At 39.7% G+C, this 14,765-nt stretch overlaps 1 protein-coding gene across 3 annotated transcripts in view; it reads right to left on the bottom strand.

Moving 5' to 3' along the window:
* Window positions 1-454: 454 nt before the first annotated feature.
* BTK (Bruton tyrosine kinase) overlaps window positions 455-14,765 on the bottom strand; it is a 474,008-nt gene continuing 459,697 nt past the window's right edge. For all 3 annotated transcript variants that reach the window (XM_044306622.1, XM_044306621.1, XM_044306623.1), the window contains 2 exons: window positions 6,915-7,072; window positions 455-777 (listed from right to left, as the gene is read on the bottom strand). In XM_044306622.1, coding sequence (XP_044162557.1) covers window positions 709-777; window positions 6,915-7,072 — 227 coding nt within the window. In that variant the 3' untranslated portion in view covers window positions 455-708. The remainder of the gene's footprint in view (window positions 778-6,914; window positions 7,073-14,765) is intronic.

Genomic DNA, 14,765 nt, shown 5'->3' with positions numbered 1-14,765 from the left:
TTCAGCCCCTGCAAAAAGCCCCCCAAGTAAAAATAAGTCACTATTCTCCTCCACATACTTACCTTCACACTCTGCTCCTGCTCTGTAGAATCTCCCTCACATCATTAGGCCCCGCCCCCTGGATGACGAGACTCCGCCTCTTCCCTTGACATCATACCTCCAGCCAGGATCAACTACATTCTCTTACACTACGCTCGCTCTACTGCCTCATAGGCTTCAGGCCACTAGCCTGAAACCTATGAGGAAGAACGGAGGGGACGGGAGCCATAGGCTCCCATGACCCTCATTGAAGTGTTTGCCGCCTGGCGCCCCCTGCAATTTTGCGCCCGGGGCAACGGCTCCCTGCCCCCCCCCCCCCCCCCACGCTACGCCCCTGTATAATACTATGCAAGTTTTTGGTAGCTGCACTTGATGATTTGCCGATTTTTAGACAACAAAACACTAGGTATTTAAATAACAATACATTTAATATGTTTAAATGTTTTCAATGGATATGTAAGTCTTTATTTTCTATAAATATCAACAGTTCAGAAATGTAACTATTTATTGAAATCAATTCCACTCTGATTGCTGTTAATGAAATTACATCACTATCAAAAGTACTAGCAAAATGATATCACACATCACATATAAAGTCCAGTGATTTTGGTAAATTATAATAATTCATTTGGAGACAACCATCTAGTTTCAGTTAAGTTCAACACTTCTTTATAGTTCCTCCATAATTTCCATAATTGCTGCCTGTAGATTCCGAAAGGTTGGTCTGTCATCAGCTATCTGTGACAAAAAAAAATAAAAAAAAATAAAGAAACAAATAAGCTGTATCCTTTACCTTATGGCTAAATCCACACGAACAGTACCGTCCATAGAATGGAGAGGAAAGACGTTTCTGCACAAATTAAGGCCTTATTCACACAGTCAGTGTTTTAGACAGTGTTTTGCATCAGTAATTATTATCCAAAACATAGATCCCCCACTAAGACAAGGGCTAATGTAAAGGCTTGCCCTGGTTCTGTGTTTTTGTCCCACTACTGGTTTGAGATAATAATCACTGATTCAAAAAACTGAAATTCTCCCTTCTGAGTCAAGCCACCATGTTATAGAAACATCACAACAGATGTACAGTATTCCATCCAGTCGCAGCGATTCTGTAGATACATCCACTTGTGTTGTATGCAGATTTCACTCTGTATGTTGAAAGTCTGAAATCTGCAGTGAAAATCCAACACAGAGAGGAAAGAGGGGAGGGGATTACCAACAAAAAAATAAGAAAAACATGGCTATTAAGGGACAAGGAATATATAATCTAAGTAAATACACTCTGAAAAAAGGAGAACTTGAATTGTTACATAAAGGCCTCAAATTTGCCCCTTCTGCAAAAAATTTATACGGAATTTAGCTCTAAAAAAGTATTTTATTAAACAAGAGTGCATAGACAAAGATACAAATCATAACAAAAACAAGTATAATAAGAACAAAAATATTAATACAGAGCAGAATACTGAGTGAATACTCAGACCCATTTAACACCTTCCAAATCATGGTATTGAGGGACCTAAGGAAAATTAACCCTAATAAAGGAAGACGTGCACAGAATCTAACAAAGGAGCAAAAAAGGGGAATTAAAACTCTACAAGTAAACAATGATATAATCATTAGACCGGCGGATAAAGGGGGGGGGGGGGGATTGTGATCTTGGATCAGGACGCGTATCATAAAGAATCCCTGCGATTACTTACTGACAAAAAAACATATATAAAACTCCCCTTCAATCCCACCTATCAATATAAAAGAGAACTGAACAAATTAATTAAAAAGTGGAAGGAAAATGGAATATTATCAATTAAAGAAGCGTTATACATCAACAATCCAAATCCCAGTATCCCAATATTTTATTATCTGCCTAAAATACATAAATGTAAAATCAATCCACCAGGGAGACCAATAATATCGGGAATTGAGGGCCTCACTGCTAATCTATTCAAATATGTAGATATCCTTTTACTGGATTATGTACAACAAATCCCAGCGTATCTTAAAGATACAAAACATATCTTACAACTACTAAGTGAAATAAAATGGCAGGAGGACTATATCCTAGGGACCCTCGATGTCACCTCTCTATATACGATAATAGAAAACAACAAAAGGAGAGAAGCCACTGAATACTTCTTGAAAAAAGAATGGATGCCCCAAAAACAGATAAACTTCTTAGGGGAGTGCATTATGTTCATCTTAACTCATAATTATTTAAAATATGATAACAAATTTTATCTTCAGATGTGGGGGACCGCTATGGAGACCAGGTTCACACCGAGTTTTGCAAATTTGTATATGGGTAGGTGGGAAGAAATAGCTATATACCCCCAGGGCACTCTGGGTGCGAACCTGGTCCTCTGGAAAAGATTTATATTGTTAAAGATGATATTGTTTTTATTCGGAAAGGAGATGAGGCCTCACTGACACAATTTCTAACTGATATAAATAAAAATGATTTTTATCTGCACTTTACTCCAAACTGAAGTCATCAGGAAATTAATTTTTTAGACCTCACTATTTTTATTCAGGATAGCCAGATTTTAACCAAGACCTACCAGAAACCTACCGATACAAACAGCTTTATCCCACTAAACAGTTGTCACTTACCTATCTGGCTAATAAACATCCCCCGCAGTCAATATATTAGACTGCAGAGAAGTTGTAGTACTAAAGAACACTTTGAAGAGGAAGTTAATGAATTACACAGGAAATTTTAAGAAAAGGGATTATACCCCATTAAGGAAGATGTAAAGAAGATTGATCGTCACACCCTATTACAGAATAAAATAGAAGGGATAAAAACAGAACATAAAAAGGATCAAGGAACCATCAGAGTCCCAATAATTACACAATATAGTGAAAAAGAAGGAGCCTTTAAGCGCATTGTTAAAAGACACTGGGACATCCTTAAACAGGATAAAGTGATAGGAGAAAAGATGCTAACATGTCCGATCTTCACTTTAAAAAAAGCATGGAATTTGGCTAGCCTAGTAGTGCCCTACATAGGCTTATCTAAAAATAAAAATAATCATAAGAAAGGATTTTTTCCCTGCAGAATGTGCAATAATTGCAGACTAGTGAAAAAGATAAACAGGATTGGAAAAATTAGGGATGATCCAGATCTGTACAAAATTGAGGATAATATTACATGTAACACAAAAGGGGTTATCTATTATATAAAATGCCCATGTGAGAAAATATATATAGGACGAACTAAAAGCGCTTTTAAAATAAGAATTGGAGAACAGATAAAAAATATACAGAAAAAGCATGATGGCCATCCCCTATTACACCATTACATAGAACAGCATAGGCTCGGTATATGGAGGAATTGAGAAAGTAAAAAAGGCTATGAGGGGCAGGGACTACATAAAATAAATGTCACGATGCGAAAGCAAGTGGATATACAGGCTGAACAGCCTGGCACCTAGAGTCGGAAGGAATCCGCTTGTAAAAATCTACAGCAAAAATTCATAGCTGAAATACATATAAGAAATAACTATATGAGTGATAGTACGGATTGTCAGAAATATAGTGGGAAACAGGCATAAGATCTATTCTTGTTTTGTGTATGACTTGTCATGGGAATGGAACGCCTATTTAACCAGGAGGACTAACACACCTACTTATGCCTGACGCAGTAACGTATGTTTCGAAACGCGTTGGAAGTCTTTTTTTTCCCTTGGAGGCATCCATACTGACAGGTGTGTGACGTTACACAGGAACGTTCTCTGACTAACTCCTACCTGCTTCCCAGTGGGTACGCCAGCTACTGGCCGGAGCGGTGCGCGCAGGAGAGGGGAAGCAAGAAGACCAAGCTACTATACATCATTGCTTGGAAAGGATTAAGAAATTTGACGGCATTATGCCACCAATGGCATCTGGGAGCATTGGGACAGCTGGGAACATTGAGATATACTGTACAGTCGTGGCCAAAAGTTTTGAGAATTACATAAATATTGGAAATTGGAAAAGTTGCTGCTTAAGTTTTTATAATAGCAATTTGCATATACTCCAGAATGTTATGAAGAGTGATCAGATGAATTGCATAGTCCTTCTTTGCCATGAAAATTAACTTAATCCCAAAAAACCTTTCCACTGCATTTCATTGCTGTCATTAAAGGACCTGCTGAGATCATTTCAGTAATCGGCTTGTTAACTCAGGTGAGAATGTTGACGAGCACAAGGCTGGAGATCATTATGTCAGGCTGATTGGGTTAAAATGGCAGACTTGACCTGTTAAAAGGAGGGAGATGCTTGAAATCATTGTTCTTCCATTGTTAACCATGGTGACCTGCAAAGAAACGCGTGTAGCCATCATTGCGTTGCATAAAAATGGCTTCACAGGCAAGGATATTGTGGCTACTAAGATTGCACCTCAATCAACAATTTATAGGATCATCAAGAACTTCAAGGAAAGAGGTTCAATTCTTGTTAAGAAGGCTTCAGGGCGTCCAAGAAAGTCAAGCAAGCGCCAGGATCGTCTCCTAAAGAGGATTCAGCTGCGGGATCGGAGTGCCACCAGTGCAGAGCTTGCTCAGGAATGGCAGCAGGCAGGTGTGAGCGCATCTGCACACACAGTGAGGCAAAGACTTTTGGAAGATGGCCAGGTGTCAAGAAGGGCAGCAAAGAAGCCACTTCTCTAAAAAAAAAAAAAAAACATCAGGGACAGATTGATCTTCTGCAGAAAATATGGTGAATGGACTGCTGAGGACTGGGGCAAAGTCATATTCTCCGATTAAGCCTCTTTCCGATTGTTTGGGGAATCAGGAAAAAGGCTTGTCCGGAGAAGAAAAGGTAAGCGCTACCATCAGTCCTGTGTCATGCCAACAGTAAAGCATCCTGAAACCATTCATGTGTGGGGTTGCTTCTCATCCAAGGGAGTGGGCTCACTCACAATTTTGCCCAAAAACACAGCCATGAATAAAGAATGGTACCAAAACACCCTCCAACAGCAACTTTTTCCAACAATCCAACAACAGTTTGGTGAAGAACAATGCATTTTCCAGCACGATGAAGCACCGAGCCATAAGGCAAAAGTGATAACTTAGTGGCTCGGGGACCAAAACATTGACATTTTGGGTCCATGGCCTGGAAACTCCCCAGATCTTAATCCCATTGAGAACTTGTGGTCAATCCTCAAGAGGCGGATGGACAAACAAAAACCCACTAATTCTGACAAACTCCAAGAAGTGATTATGAAAGAATGGGTTGCTATCAGTCAGGAATTGGCAAAGATTGATCAGGGCACTGAATCAATAAAGGCTATGAAAACACTCCGAAGTGACGAGCAGACAATGGGCCCCTACACAGGGGAAGGGGGGAGTATACTTATTTAAAATATAACTTTTAATATGGTCTAGAAATAACAGAATAATAGGACTAACTACACAATGTGGACATACATACACAGATAAGACCAACCAAGTGGTGCCTTGCTGATAAAGACAAAAAATTCTGCTCCGTCCGTAAGGACACGAACAGTCTTACCAGACCCTTTGTAGATAATGGGAAAGGTTCCTTGATGACAGGAGGCAGGAGACACTGGGTGTGAGCCGGGCGGGAGTAAGTGCTTCTGCTGTATAGCCGGGTAGATCAATCAGTAGGATTGATCCTATATAACACTATCAAGGTGAAGGGGCTATTATGCTTCTACCTGTCTACACGGAGCACTCGCCTTTGAAAAGGCGACCCCGTCCGGTAGCCTGTCCCTGTAGTGGACCTGGACCCTAGAACTACAAGCAATACAAAAACAGTGATGGATAGATGATGGTACTTCCAGTGGTCTCCCGACGTGGCACGTTTCTGTCCGTGACTTCTTCAGGGAAACGACTGCAGGAGGTAACAGGATAGCCGCAGGTATCTAACCTTAGGCTGAGTAGACACTGGAGAAAAGAACAAGCTGTAAAAGCTTGTATTCTGCTATCCCAGGGTGGGATGCAGTGTGGCACAGGAGGGGTAGTCCTGTACAGGACGGTCCGGGGGATACAATAATCCCAAACAGGTGAGACCCTTATGGTTGAGGGTAACAACGTAGTAGACCAGACGGCTTAATCCACTGGCATCGGCTTCTGCAGTGATGCCAACGGATACAGTCACAGACAGGCCCCTGCACTGATCAGGCACGTACAGCTCCACAGTCCACCAGATCAGCATGATGTACTAGTATTTCAATGGTCCACAAGTCACTTGTGGCAATGACGTACTAGAACGTCAAGGGCTGTGAAAGGATTAAAGTGCAACACATGGAATGAATTACCGGTAGTCACTCTTGAGATAGATAAATAAAACCTTCATTGACATTTCATTTTTATAGTATGGACACAATTGCAAAAACAGCGTTGTGTGGGTACCATTGATAACATTAAACACAAGTAAGGCTACTTTCACACTAGCGTTCGATCTGATCCGTTCTGAACGGATCCGCTCATATAATGCAGACGGTGGCTCCGTTCAGAACGGATCCGTCTGCATTATATTGTATAAAATTTTCTAAGTGTGAAAGTAGCCTGAGCGGATCCGTCCAGACTTTTACATTGAAAGTCAATGGTGGACGGATCCGTTTGAAGATTGAGCCATAGTGTGTCATCTTCAAACGGATCCGTCCCCATTGACTTACATTGTAAGTCTGGACGGATCCGCACGCCTCCGCACGGCCAGGCGGACACCCGAACGCTGCAAGCAGCGTTCAGGTGTCCGCCTGCTGAGCGGAGCGGAGGCTGAACGCCGCCAGACTGATGCATTCTGAGCGGATCTGCGTCCACTCAGAATGCATTAGGGCTGGACGGAAGCGTTCGGGTCCGCTTGTGAGCCCCTTCAAACGGAGCTCACAAGCGGACAGCCGAACACTAGTGTGAAAGTAGCCTAAGTCTTACCTCTTCCCAGCAGCTAACCATTACACCGTACACTTTTTCTGTTGCAAGCTGAGGTCTGTACAAACGAACTCCTTTTATTATTTGATCCACAATTTCGCTGTTACCAAATCTTTCATATGGCATCTTTCCAAATGTGAATACCTCCCACATCAGGATACCTAAAAAATGTAATTAAATTGTGTTACCTTTAGACTAAAATATTTAAATGGCATTTAAAATGAGAAGAAAGTTAATACAAGGCACTTACTATTGTGATTGTCCATATTGCTTCCTTTGCTGGCTTGATTCATTTTTGCATCCCATTGTACACTGCTTGTTTCCATAGTTACGGCCACCCTGTAATCCAGCAGTAGTGGCTGCGCATGTACAATATAGGGAAAAATTCAGGCCTCTCTGGTGGCTGGGACCGTGGAAGTGCACATAGTCCGCGACTTTTTTCTATACTGTACAAACAACGCCACCACTGCTGGATTGCAGGGTGGTCGTAACCATGGAAACGAGCAGTCTGTAATGTGATGGAAAAATGAATCTAGCCAGCAAAGGAAGCAATATGAACAGTTACAATACATTAGTGTCTTGTATCAACTTTGTCTACATCAGGGATGCCCAACCTGCGGCCCTCCAGCTGTTAAAAAACTGAAACTCCCAGCATGCCCAGACAGCCTACAGCTATCATATTTTTTATTCGACATGTCTAGAAATAATGTATGTAAAAATATTATATTTTGATTAGCAATGAGTGAACTTGAAATTCCTTTAGTGTTAAAGTGAGAAGATAAGTTTAAAGAGGACCTTTCACTCGTATACAAACTAAAAACTAACTCTATCTGTGGGCAGAGCGGCGCCCAGGGGCCCCCCTGCACTTACTAGTATGCCTGGGTGCCGCTCCGTTCGCCCGGTATAGACTCCGGTGTCTCAGCTCCGTCTGTTGTACTGGACTGATTTTTTGTAGGGGGCGTGTCCCTTGCTGCAGCGCTGGCCAATCGCAGCGCACAGCTCATAGCCAGGCTATGAGCTGTGTGCTGCGATTGGCCAGCACTGCAGCAAGGGACACGCCAGTCCAATACAACAGACGGAGCTGAGACACCGGAGCCTGTACCGGGCGAACGGAGCAGCGCCCAGGCATACTAGTAAGTGCAGGGGGACCCCTGGGCGCCGCTCTGCCCACAGATAGAGTTAGTTTTTTAGTTTGTATACGAGTGAAAGGTCCTCTTTAAGTGATTATAATTTACGGATTAGAAGTTCTTTTCAACCCCCTCAGGATAATCATATAGTGGAGGCCTATATAGAACTAGTGCAAGAGAAAAATAAATAGGTTAAAACATAGTTATATCCCAGAGGGGCATTGCAATTTAAAATTGGAGGAAAGACAGGCCCTAAAGGAATTAGAATAATGTAAGGCTATTACCATTAAGCTGGTAGATAAGGGGGGGTACCATCTTTGTGATTGATACCCTCAAATATTGAGCCGAGATTTTGCACCAACTGGTGGAGGAGGATGTGTACTGTATAAGACATCGGATTCTGACTCCCAATTTACATTGATACATAAAAGGGATGAGTTGCTTCAGGAGGCCCTGAATGATAACATTATTGAGGGACTCCCACCGATCATGAGAATGGGGGCCCCATACTCCCTGCAGCTCCCCTGAAATGAACGGAGATGCCAGTCCATTCATTTCTATGGGAGTTTGGGAGATAGTCGAGTATAGTTCTCGGTTATCTCTGGAATGCCCATAGAAAATAATGGTGTAGCTGCACACATGTCCGACTGGACACTCCGTACATTTCAGGGGGGCTGCAGAGGGTATGGGGCCCCTGTTTTTGTGATTGGTGAGGGTCCCAGCGGAAGGACTTCCACCGATCTAATAGTTATATACCCTAGCCTGTGAATCAGGGATAACTTAATCTAACCAGAATACCCCTTTAAGTAATATGGCTATATTTCTATATAAGGTTCTGAGAAATGTTGCCACAGTGGCACCATCTTATGTGAGAGATACAGCAGATTTTCTAAGGAAATATAAGGTTCTGAGAAATGTTGCCACAGTGGCACCATCTTATGTGAGAGATACAGCAGATTTTCTAAGAAAACTAAAGTCAGTCGAGTACACACGCTGATATGATTTTTGTCTAATTCTATGTCTGTTCACTCTATATATCGATAGGGCATGAGAAAGAATTAGAAGCGGTGGAGAAAACTTTGGCTGACTCTGGATATGCACCCAGAAGGGTGGGAATTATTTTGGCTCTTTTGTATTTTTAACTTACAACTATTTTTTGTTTGAAGAAAATTTTTATTTACTGGGTGTCGCAGAGCAGCAATGTATTCAAATGTCGCATCAAGTTATGCAAATCTTTTCTGTGGAAATACAGTGCGTTTGTCTATGCCTCGCTGCACATCTAGAACTGACAGATATATACCACATTTTTCCTCCTTTAAGACACACCTGGCCATAAGATGCACCAAGGTTTTAAAGGAGGAAAATAGGAAAAATATATATTTTTCATCAGACAGTTTAGACCCCCAATCAGACCCTCAATGTTTTTTTGCTTTTTTTTAAAGGTTGTGCATTTATATTTTATACATTTCTAAGAAGAATAACAGAGTTGAATTGTTATTTTATTGTTAGTTACTAAAAGGACAGGTTAGGAGAGCAGACAGGTCCTCTTTAATCAAGTAGTCTGAATGTTTTCTTGAAATCCATTGGGTTTCTTCCTAAAGTTATCAATTTAGTTAGTCACTATCTCTCCATTGGTTTAACCTGTTACGGACACAGGGTGTAACTGTACGCCCTGTGTATTTCCGATCACCACCGCCCGGTGTGTAAAACTTACATAAATAAAAAAATTGTATACATATTAGGTATCGCCGCATCCGTGACAACCTGCTCTATAAAAATACCACATGATCTAAACTGTCAGATAAATGTTGTAAATAACAAACGGTGCCAAAACAGCTATTTCTTGTTACCTTGCCTCACAAAAAGTGTAATATAGAGCAACCAAAAATCATATATACCCTAAACTAGTACCAACAAAACTTCCACCCTATCCCGTAGTTTCTAAAATGGGGTCACTTTTTTGGAGTTTTTACTCTAGGGGTGCATCAGGGGGGCTTCAAATGGGACATGGTGTCAAAAAAACAATCCAGCAAAATCTGCCTTCCAAAAACCGCATGGCATTCCTTTCCTTCTGTGCCCTGCTGTGTGCCCGTACAGCAGTTTACAACCACATATGGGGTGTTTCTGTAAACTACAGAATGAGGGCCATAAATATGGAGTTTTGTTTAGCTGTTAACCCTTGCTTTTTAACTGGAAAAATAATATTAAAATGGAAAATCTGCCAAAAAAGTGAAATTTTTAAATTGTATCTCTATTTTCCATTAGTTCTTGTGGAACTACTAAAGGGTTAGCGACGTTTGTAAAATCTGTTTTGAATACCATGAGGGGTGTAGTTTCTAGAATGGGGTCATTTTTGGGTGGTTTCTATTATGTAAGCCTCACAAAGTGACTTCAGACCTGAACTGGTCCTTAAAAAGTTGTTTTTTGAAAATTTCAGAGAAATTTCAAGATTTACTTCTAAACTTCTAAGCCTTGTAACGTCACCCAAGAATAAAATTTCATTCCCAAAATGATCCTAACATGAAGTAGACATATGGTGAATGTAAAGTAATAACTATTTTTGTAGGTATTACTATGTATTACAGAAGTAGAGAAATTGAAACCTGGAAATCTGCTAATTTTTCAAAAGTTTGGGCAAATTTGGTATTTTTTTTATAAATAAAAATGTTTTTTTTTTACTCCATTTTACCAGTGTCATGAAGTCCAATATGTGACAAAAAAACAATCTCAGAATGGCCTGGATAAGTAAAAGCGTTTTAAAGTTATCACCACTTAAAGTGACACTGGTCAGATTTGCAAAAAATGGCCTGGTCCTTAAGGTGAAATAAGGCTGTGTCCTTAAGGAGTTAAAACAATAGCCAACAGCATACGTACTGAAAGATCACCATTTCAGAAGACCACTGAAATAAGGAATTCTTCTAGCCAACATAGAGATTTGGAAAATGGTTCTGCTTTTTTTCCCCACATTTTTTTATTAGGAATTAAACATTTTCCATACAAATTCATATCCAGATCATTATTCCTTTTATTCCTTTTAACCCAACCCCCTAGTAACCTCCCTCCCACTGCGATGCATCTCTCTAAAAGAGGAGGAGCCCAGGCAAAGAAAATTAACATTTCCAAATACCCCATATCCTAGTCCATTTTTCTCTATATTTATTTATATTTATTTGTTTATAAAAAAAAAAAACTTTTCATATCTGTTGACCAAGTTTAGCCATATAGTCACATTTGGAGTATCCCATGAAAACCAGACCTGTGTAATCAAGAGTCTTGCAAAAACATTACTTTTATCTAAAGAATATTTTATATTTATGACAGTTTACCTTGGAAAGATCACCCAATATCCAACATTCCACCATAAACGGAATCACTACTTTTAACTTTTGGGTAATAAAATCATCAATTGCACCTCAATATTCTTTTAGTTCTGTACAAAGCCAGAATATATGCATAAGGTCGGCTCCAGGTGAAGGACACCGTGGACAATTAGATGTCTTTCTTGAACCACATTTATTAAGCCTTAGTGTTGTAACAAACTCTGTGTAAAATTTTAAATTGAACTAAAACGTGATTAAAGTTGTAGGACACTAGTCTTAAGTTAGACAGTATGTTCTCCCAATCATCTACTTGTATAAATGGACAATCAGCTTCCCAAGCCCTTTGTCCAGAAGAGCGTGTGTTATTAAATAGTGCTTTAACTAATAATTTATGAAGTTGAGCAATCTTAACCTTGTGACCTACATTCCCCATTAATTCATTTAAAGGTGTAGAAGTGTCTGCATCTAACAAAGACTTTTCTTTAACACTATACAGTGCCGAGCGTAAGTGAAAATACCTAAACCAGGATAAATTAGTTATATTCTCTCTTTGTGCTAACTCCACAAATGAAAGTACTGATCCCCTACCAATTCATCTAAAACCTGTAAATAATGATTTTGCCAAAGGGGCGTGCAACCTAAAGATCCTTTTATTCCCAACCAACCTCTAATAGAACACCAGGACTTACTAAACAATTCCCCAGCCTCTCTATAATCCTGTTGCATGTTAGATATTTGCCCAGATTCCAATAAGGTAAACATGTTATCGTAGCAAGATCTACACACCAGGGTCCTACATAATGAACGTTTCTTCCATTCACAGTATAACCATAACTGTGCAGATATAAAGTAACCCTTAAAATATGGAAGGTTCAACTCTCCCTTTTCTATCAGCTTATAAAGATGTTCCACTTTTTAAATCTTACACGCTTTCTTCCCCAGATTAGATCATTAATAATTCTCTTAGTTTTTTAAATTTGTCCTCGATCCATATTGGGGAGTTCCTAAGAATATATAAGAACTGGGGTAGAATCACAATCTTAATTAAGGATATTCTAGCGGCTCTGGATAAAGGGAGTCTAAGCCATGTCGCAATTTTAGATCTCATTTTACTTATCACTGGAATCAGATTAAGGTACAAGTAATCTTCAGTCTTAGGAGATATCATCATACCCAAATATTCAAAGGAATCAGAAATCTTCCATATTCAGGGGCCCCTCATTGGGAAGCTCAAGTCTATCTACAGGCATAAGAGTGGTTTTTCATCAATTAATATCAAGACCTGAAACTTCACTAAAGGAATTAAGTATTTGTATAATTCTTGGGCGTATAATACTAGTATTATGTATAAAAAATAATACATCATCTGCATATAGAGAAATGTGATCCTCTATTCCCAATATTCCAAACCATTCAATCCCAGAATGTTGCCTTACCCTGGCAGCAAGAGGCTCGATATATATATCAAATAGTAATGGGGAAAGTGGGTATCCTTGACGGGTACCTCTATTCAACACAATGCTATTTGCCAAACTCCCAATAATATTCAAACTCGCCTTATGGGACTTGTACAAAAGCTAATCCCATTTATGAACCTGACTCCAAATCCCATTTTTTCCAAAACCTTCCAAAGGAATATCTACTCCACCCTATCAAAGGCCTTAGAGGCATCAAGAGACAGTATGGAGCGAGAAACCGGCAGAGAGTTCCATAGTCTCACTGCTCTTACCACTCTTACCATAAAGAATCCTCTTCTATGTTTGTGTACAAACCTTCTTTCCTCTAGTCATAGTAGATGTGGATGTCACAGTCACAGACATGAGTATAAATAGATGATGGGATAGATCTCTGTACTGCCCCCTGATATATTGATACATACGGTAGTTATTAGATCACCTCTTTAAATTAAATAACCCTAATTTTGACAATCTTTATGGGTACTGTAGTCCATCCATTACAGTTATTACTTTAGTTGCCCTTCTCTAAACCCTCTCCAGCTCTGCTATGTCTGTCTTGTTCACAGGAGCCCAGAACTGTACACAGTACTCCATGTGTGGTCTGACTAGTGATTTGTAAAGTGGCAGGACTATGTTCGCATCACAGGCATTTATGCCCCTTTTGATACAGGCCATTATCTTATTGGCCTTGGCAGCAGCTGCCTGACACTGGTTTCTACAGCTTAGTTTGCTGTCCACTAGAATTCCTAAGTCCTTTTCCATGTCAGTGTTACCCAGTGTTTTACCATTTAGTATGTACTGGTGACATGTATTTTTTCTTCCCATGTGCATAACCTTACATTTATCAGTGTTACCCAGTGTTTTACCATTTAGTATGTATGGGTGATTTGCATTATTCCTTCCCATGTGCATAAGCTTACATTTGTCAGTGTTAAACCACATCTGCCACTTCTCTGCCCAAGCCTCCAATCTATCCAGATCCATCTGTAGTAGTATACTGTCCTCTTCCATGTTAATTACTTTACACAGTTTAGTGTCACCTACAAAAATGTATACTTTACTGTGCAAGCCGTCTACAAGCTCATTAATAAATATATTGAAGAGAATAGGGCCCAATACTTACCCCTGAGGTACCCCACTAGTGACGGTGACCCAATCTGAGTGTTTACCATTTATATGACTTTTTATTGCTTATATTACGCTCTTTGTGAGGCAAGGTAACCAAAAAATGGCAGTTCTGACACAGTTTTTACTTATTTATTTTTTTACGGCGTTCACCTGACCTGTTAGATCATGTGCTGTTTTATACAGCAGGTTGTTACAGACGTGACAATATCAAATATGTCTACTGTTGTTTTTTCTTTTGTTTCAGTTTTACATAAGAATTTCTGAAAGTCATATATATTTTTTTTTTGCCAATCATCCTGTGTTGGGGTTGAATTGATGTTTTTATTAGTACCACTTAGGAGTACATATGATTTTTTTTTTTTTTTTAAATCAAGTATATTTTTTATTGAAATAAAGTCTTTCTTGTACAATAAACCACATTTGGGTCGAAGAATAATAAAGCAATAAAAGAATACAAATACTGCATATTTCGTAATCATTGTTACATCGACATCCATAGAGGTAGAAGATTGCATAGAACATTCTATATAAATTCCCACCCAACCCACCCCAACTTCCCTGCGGAGAGGCGACTATATCAGTCCATGTTTTCAAAGTGCAGTATAATGTAACATGACAAGTACAATGTGAGACTTTTTGCATGGTGAGGTGCAGAATCCAGAATGTCAGGTGTTGCCATGGTGATAGGCCAAGGCCTTAACAGGCATATTGAGGAGCTAAACTATATTCCCTAGTACGGAAAGTTGCCCCCTTAGACAGTCCCTTGTTAATGCCAGAGACACCAATTTAAGAACTGCATAAAGAGCTGGGCATCTCTTCTTC

The sequence above is a fragment of the Bufo gargarizans genome, chromosome 9 (assembly GCF_014858855.1).
Source record: "Bufo gargarizans isolate SCDJY-AF-19 chromosome 9, ASM1485885v1, whole genome shotgun sequence".
Lineage (NCBI taxonomy): Eukaryota > Metazoa > Chordata > Amphibia > Anura > Bufonidae > Bufo > Bufo gargarizans.
This window is presented reverse-complemented; position numbering and strand designations above follow the sequence as displayed.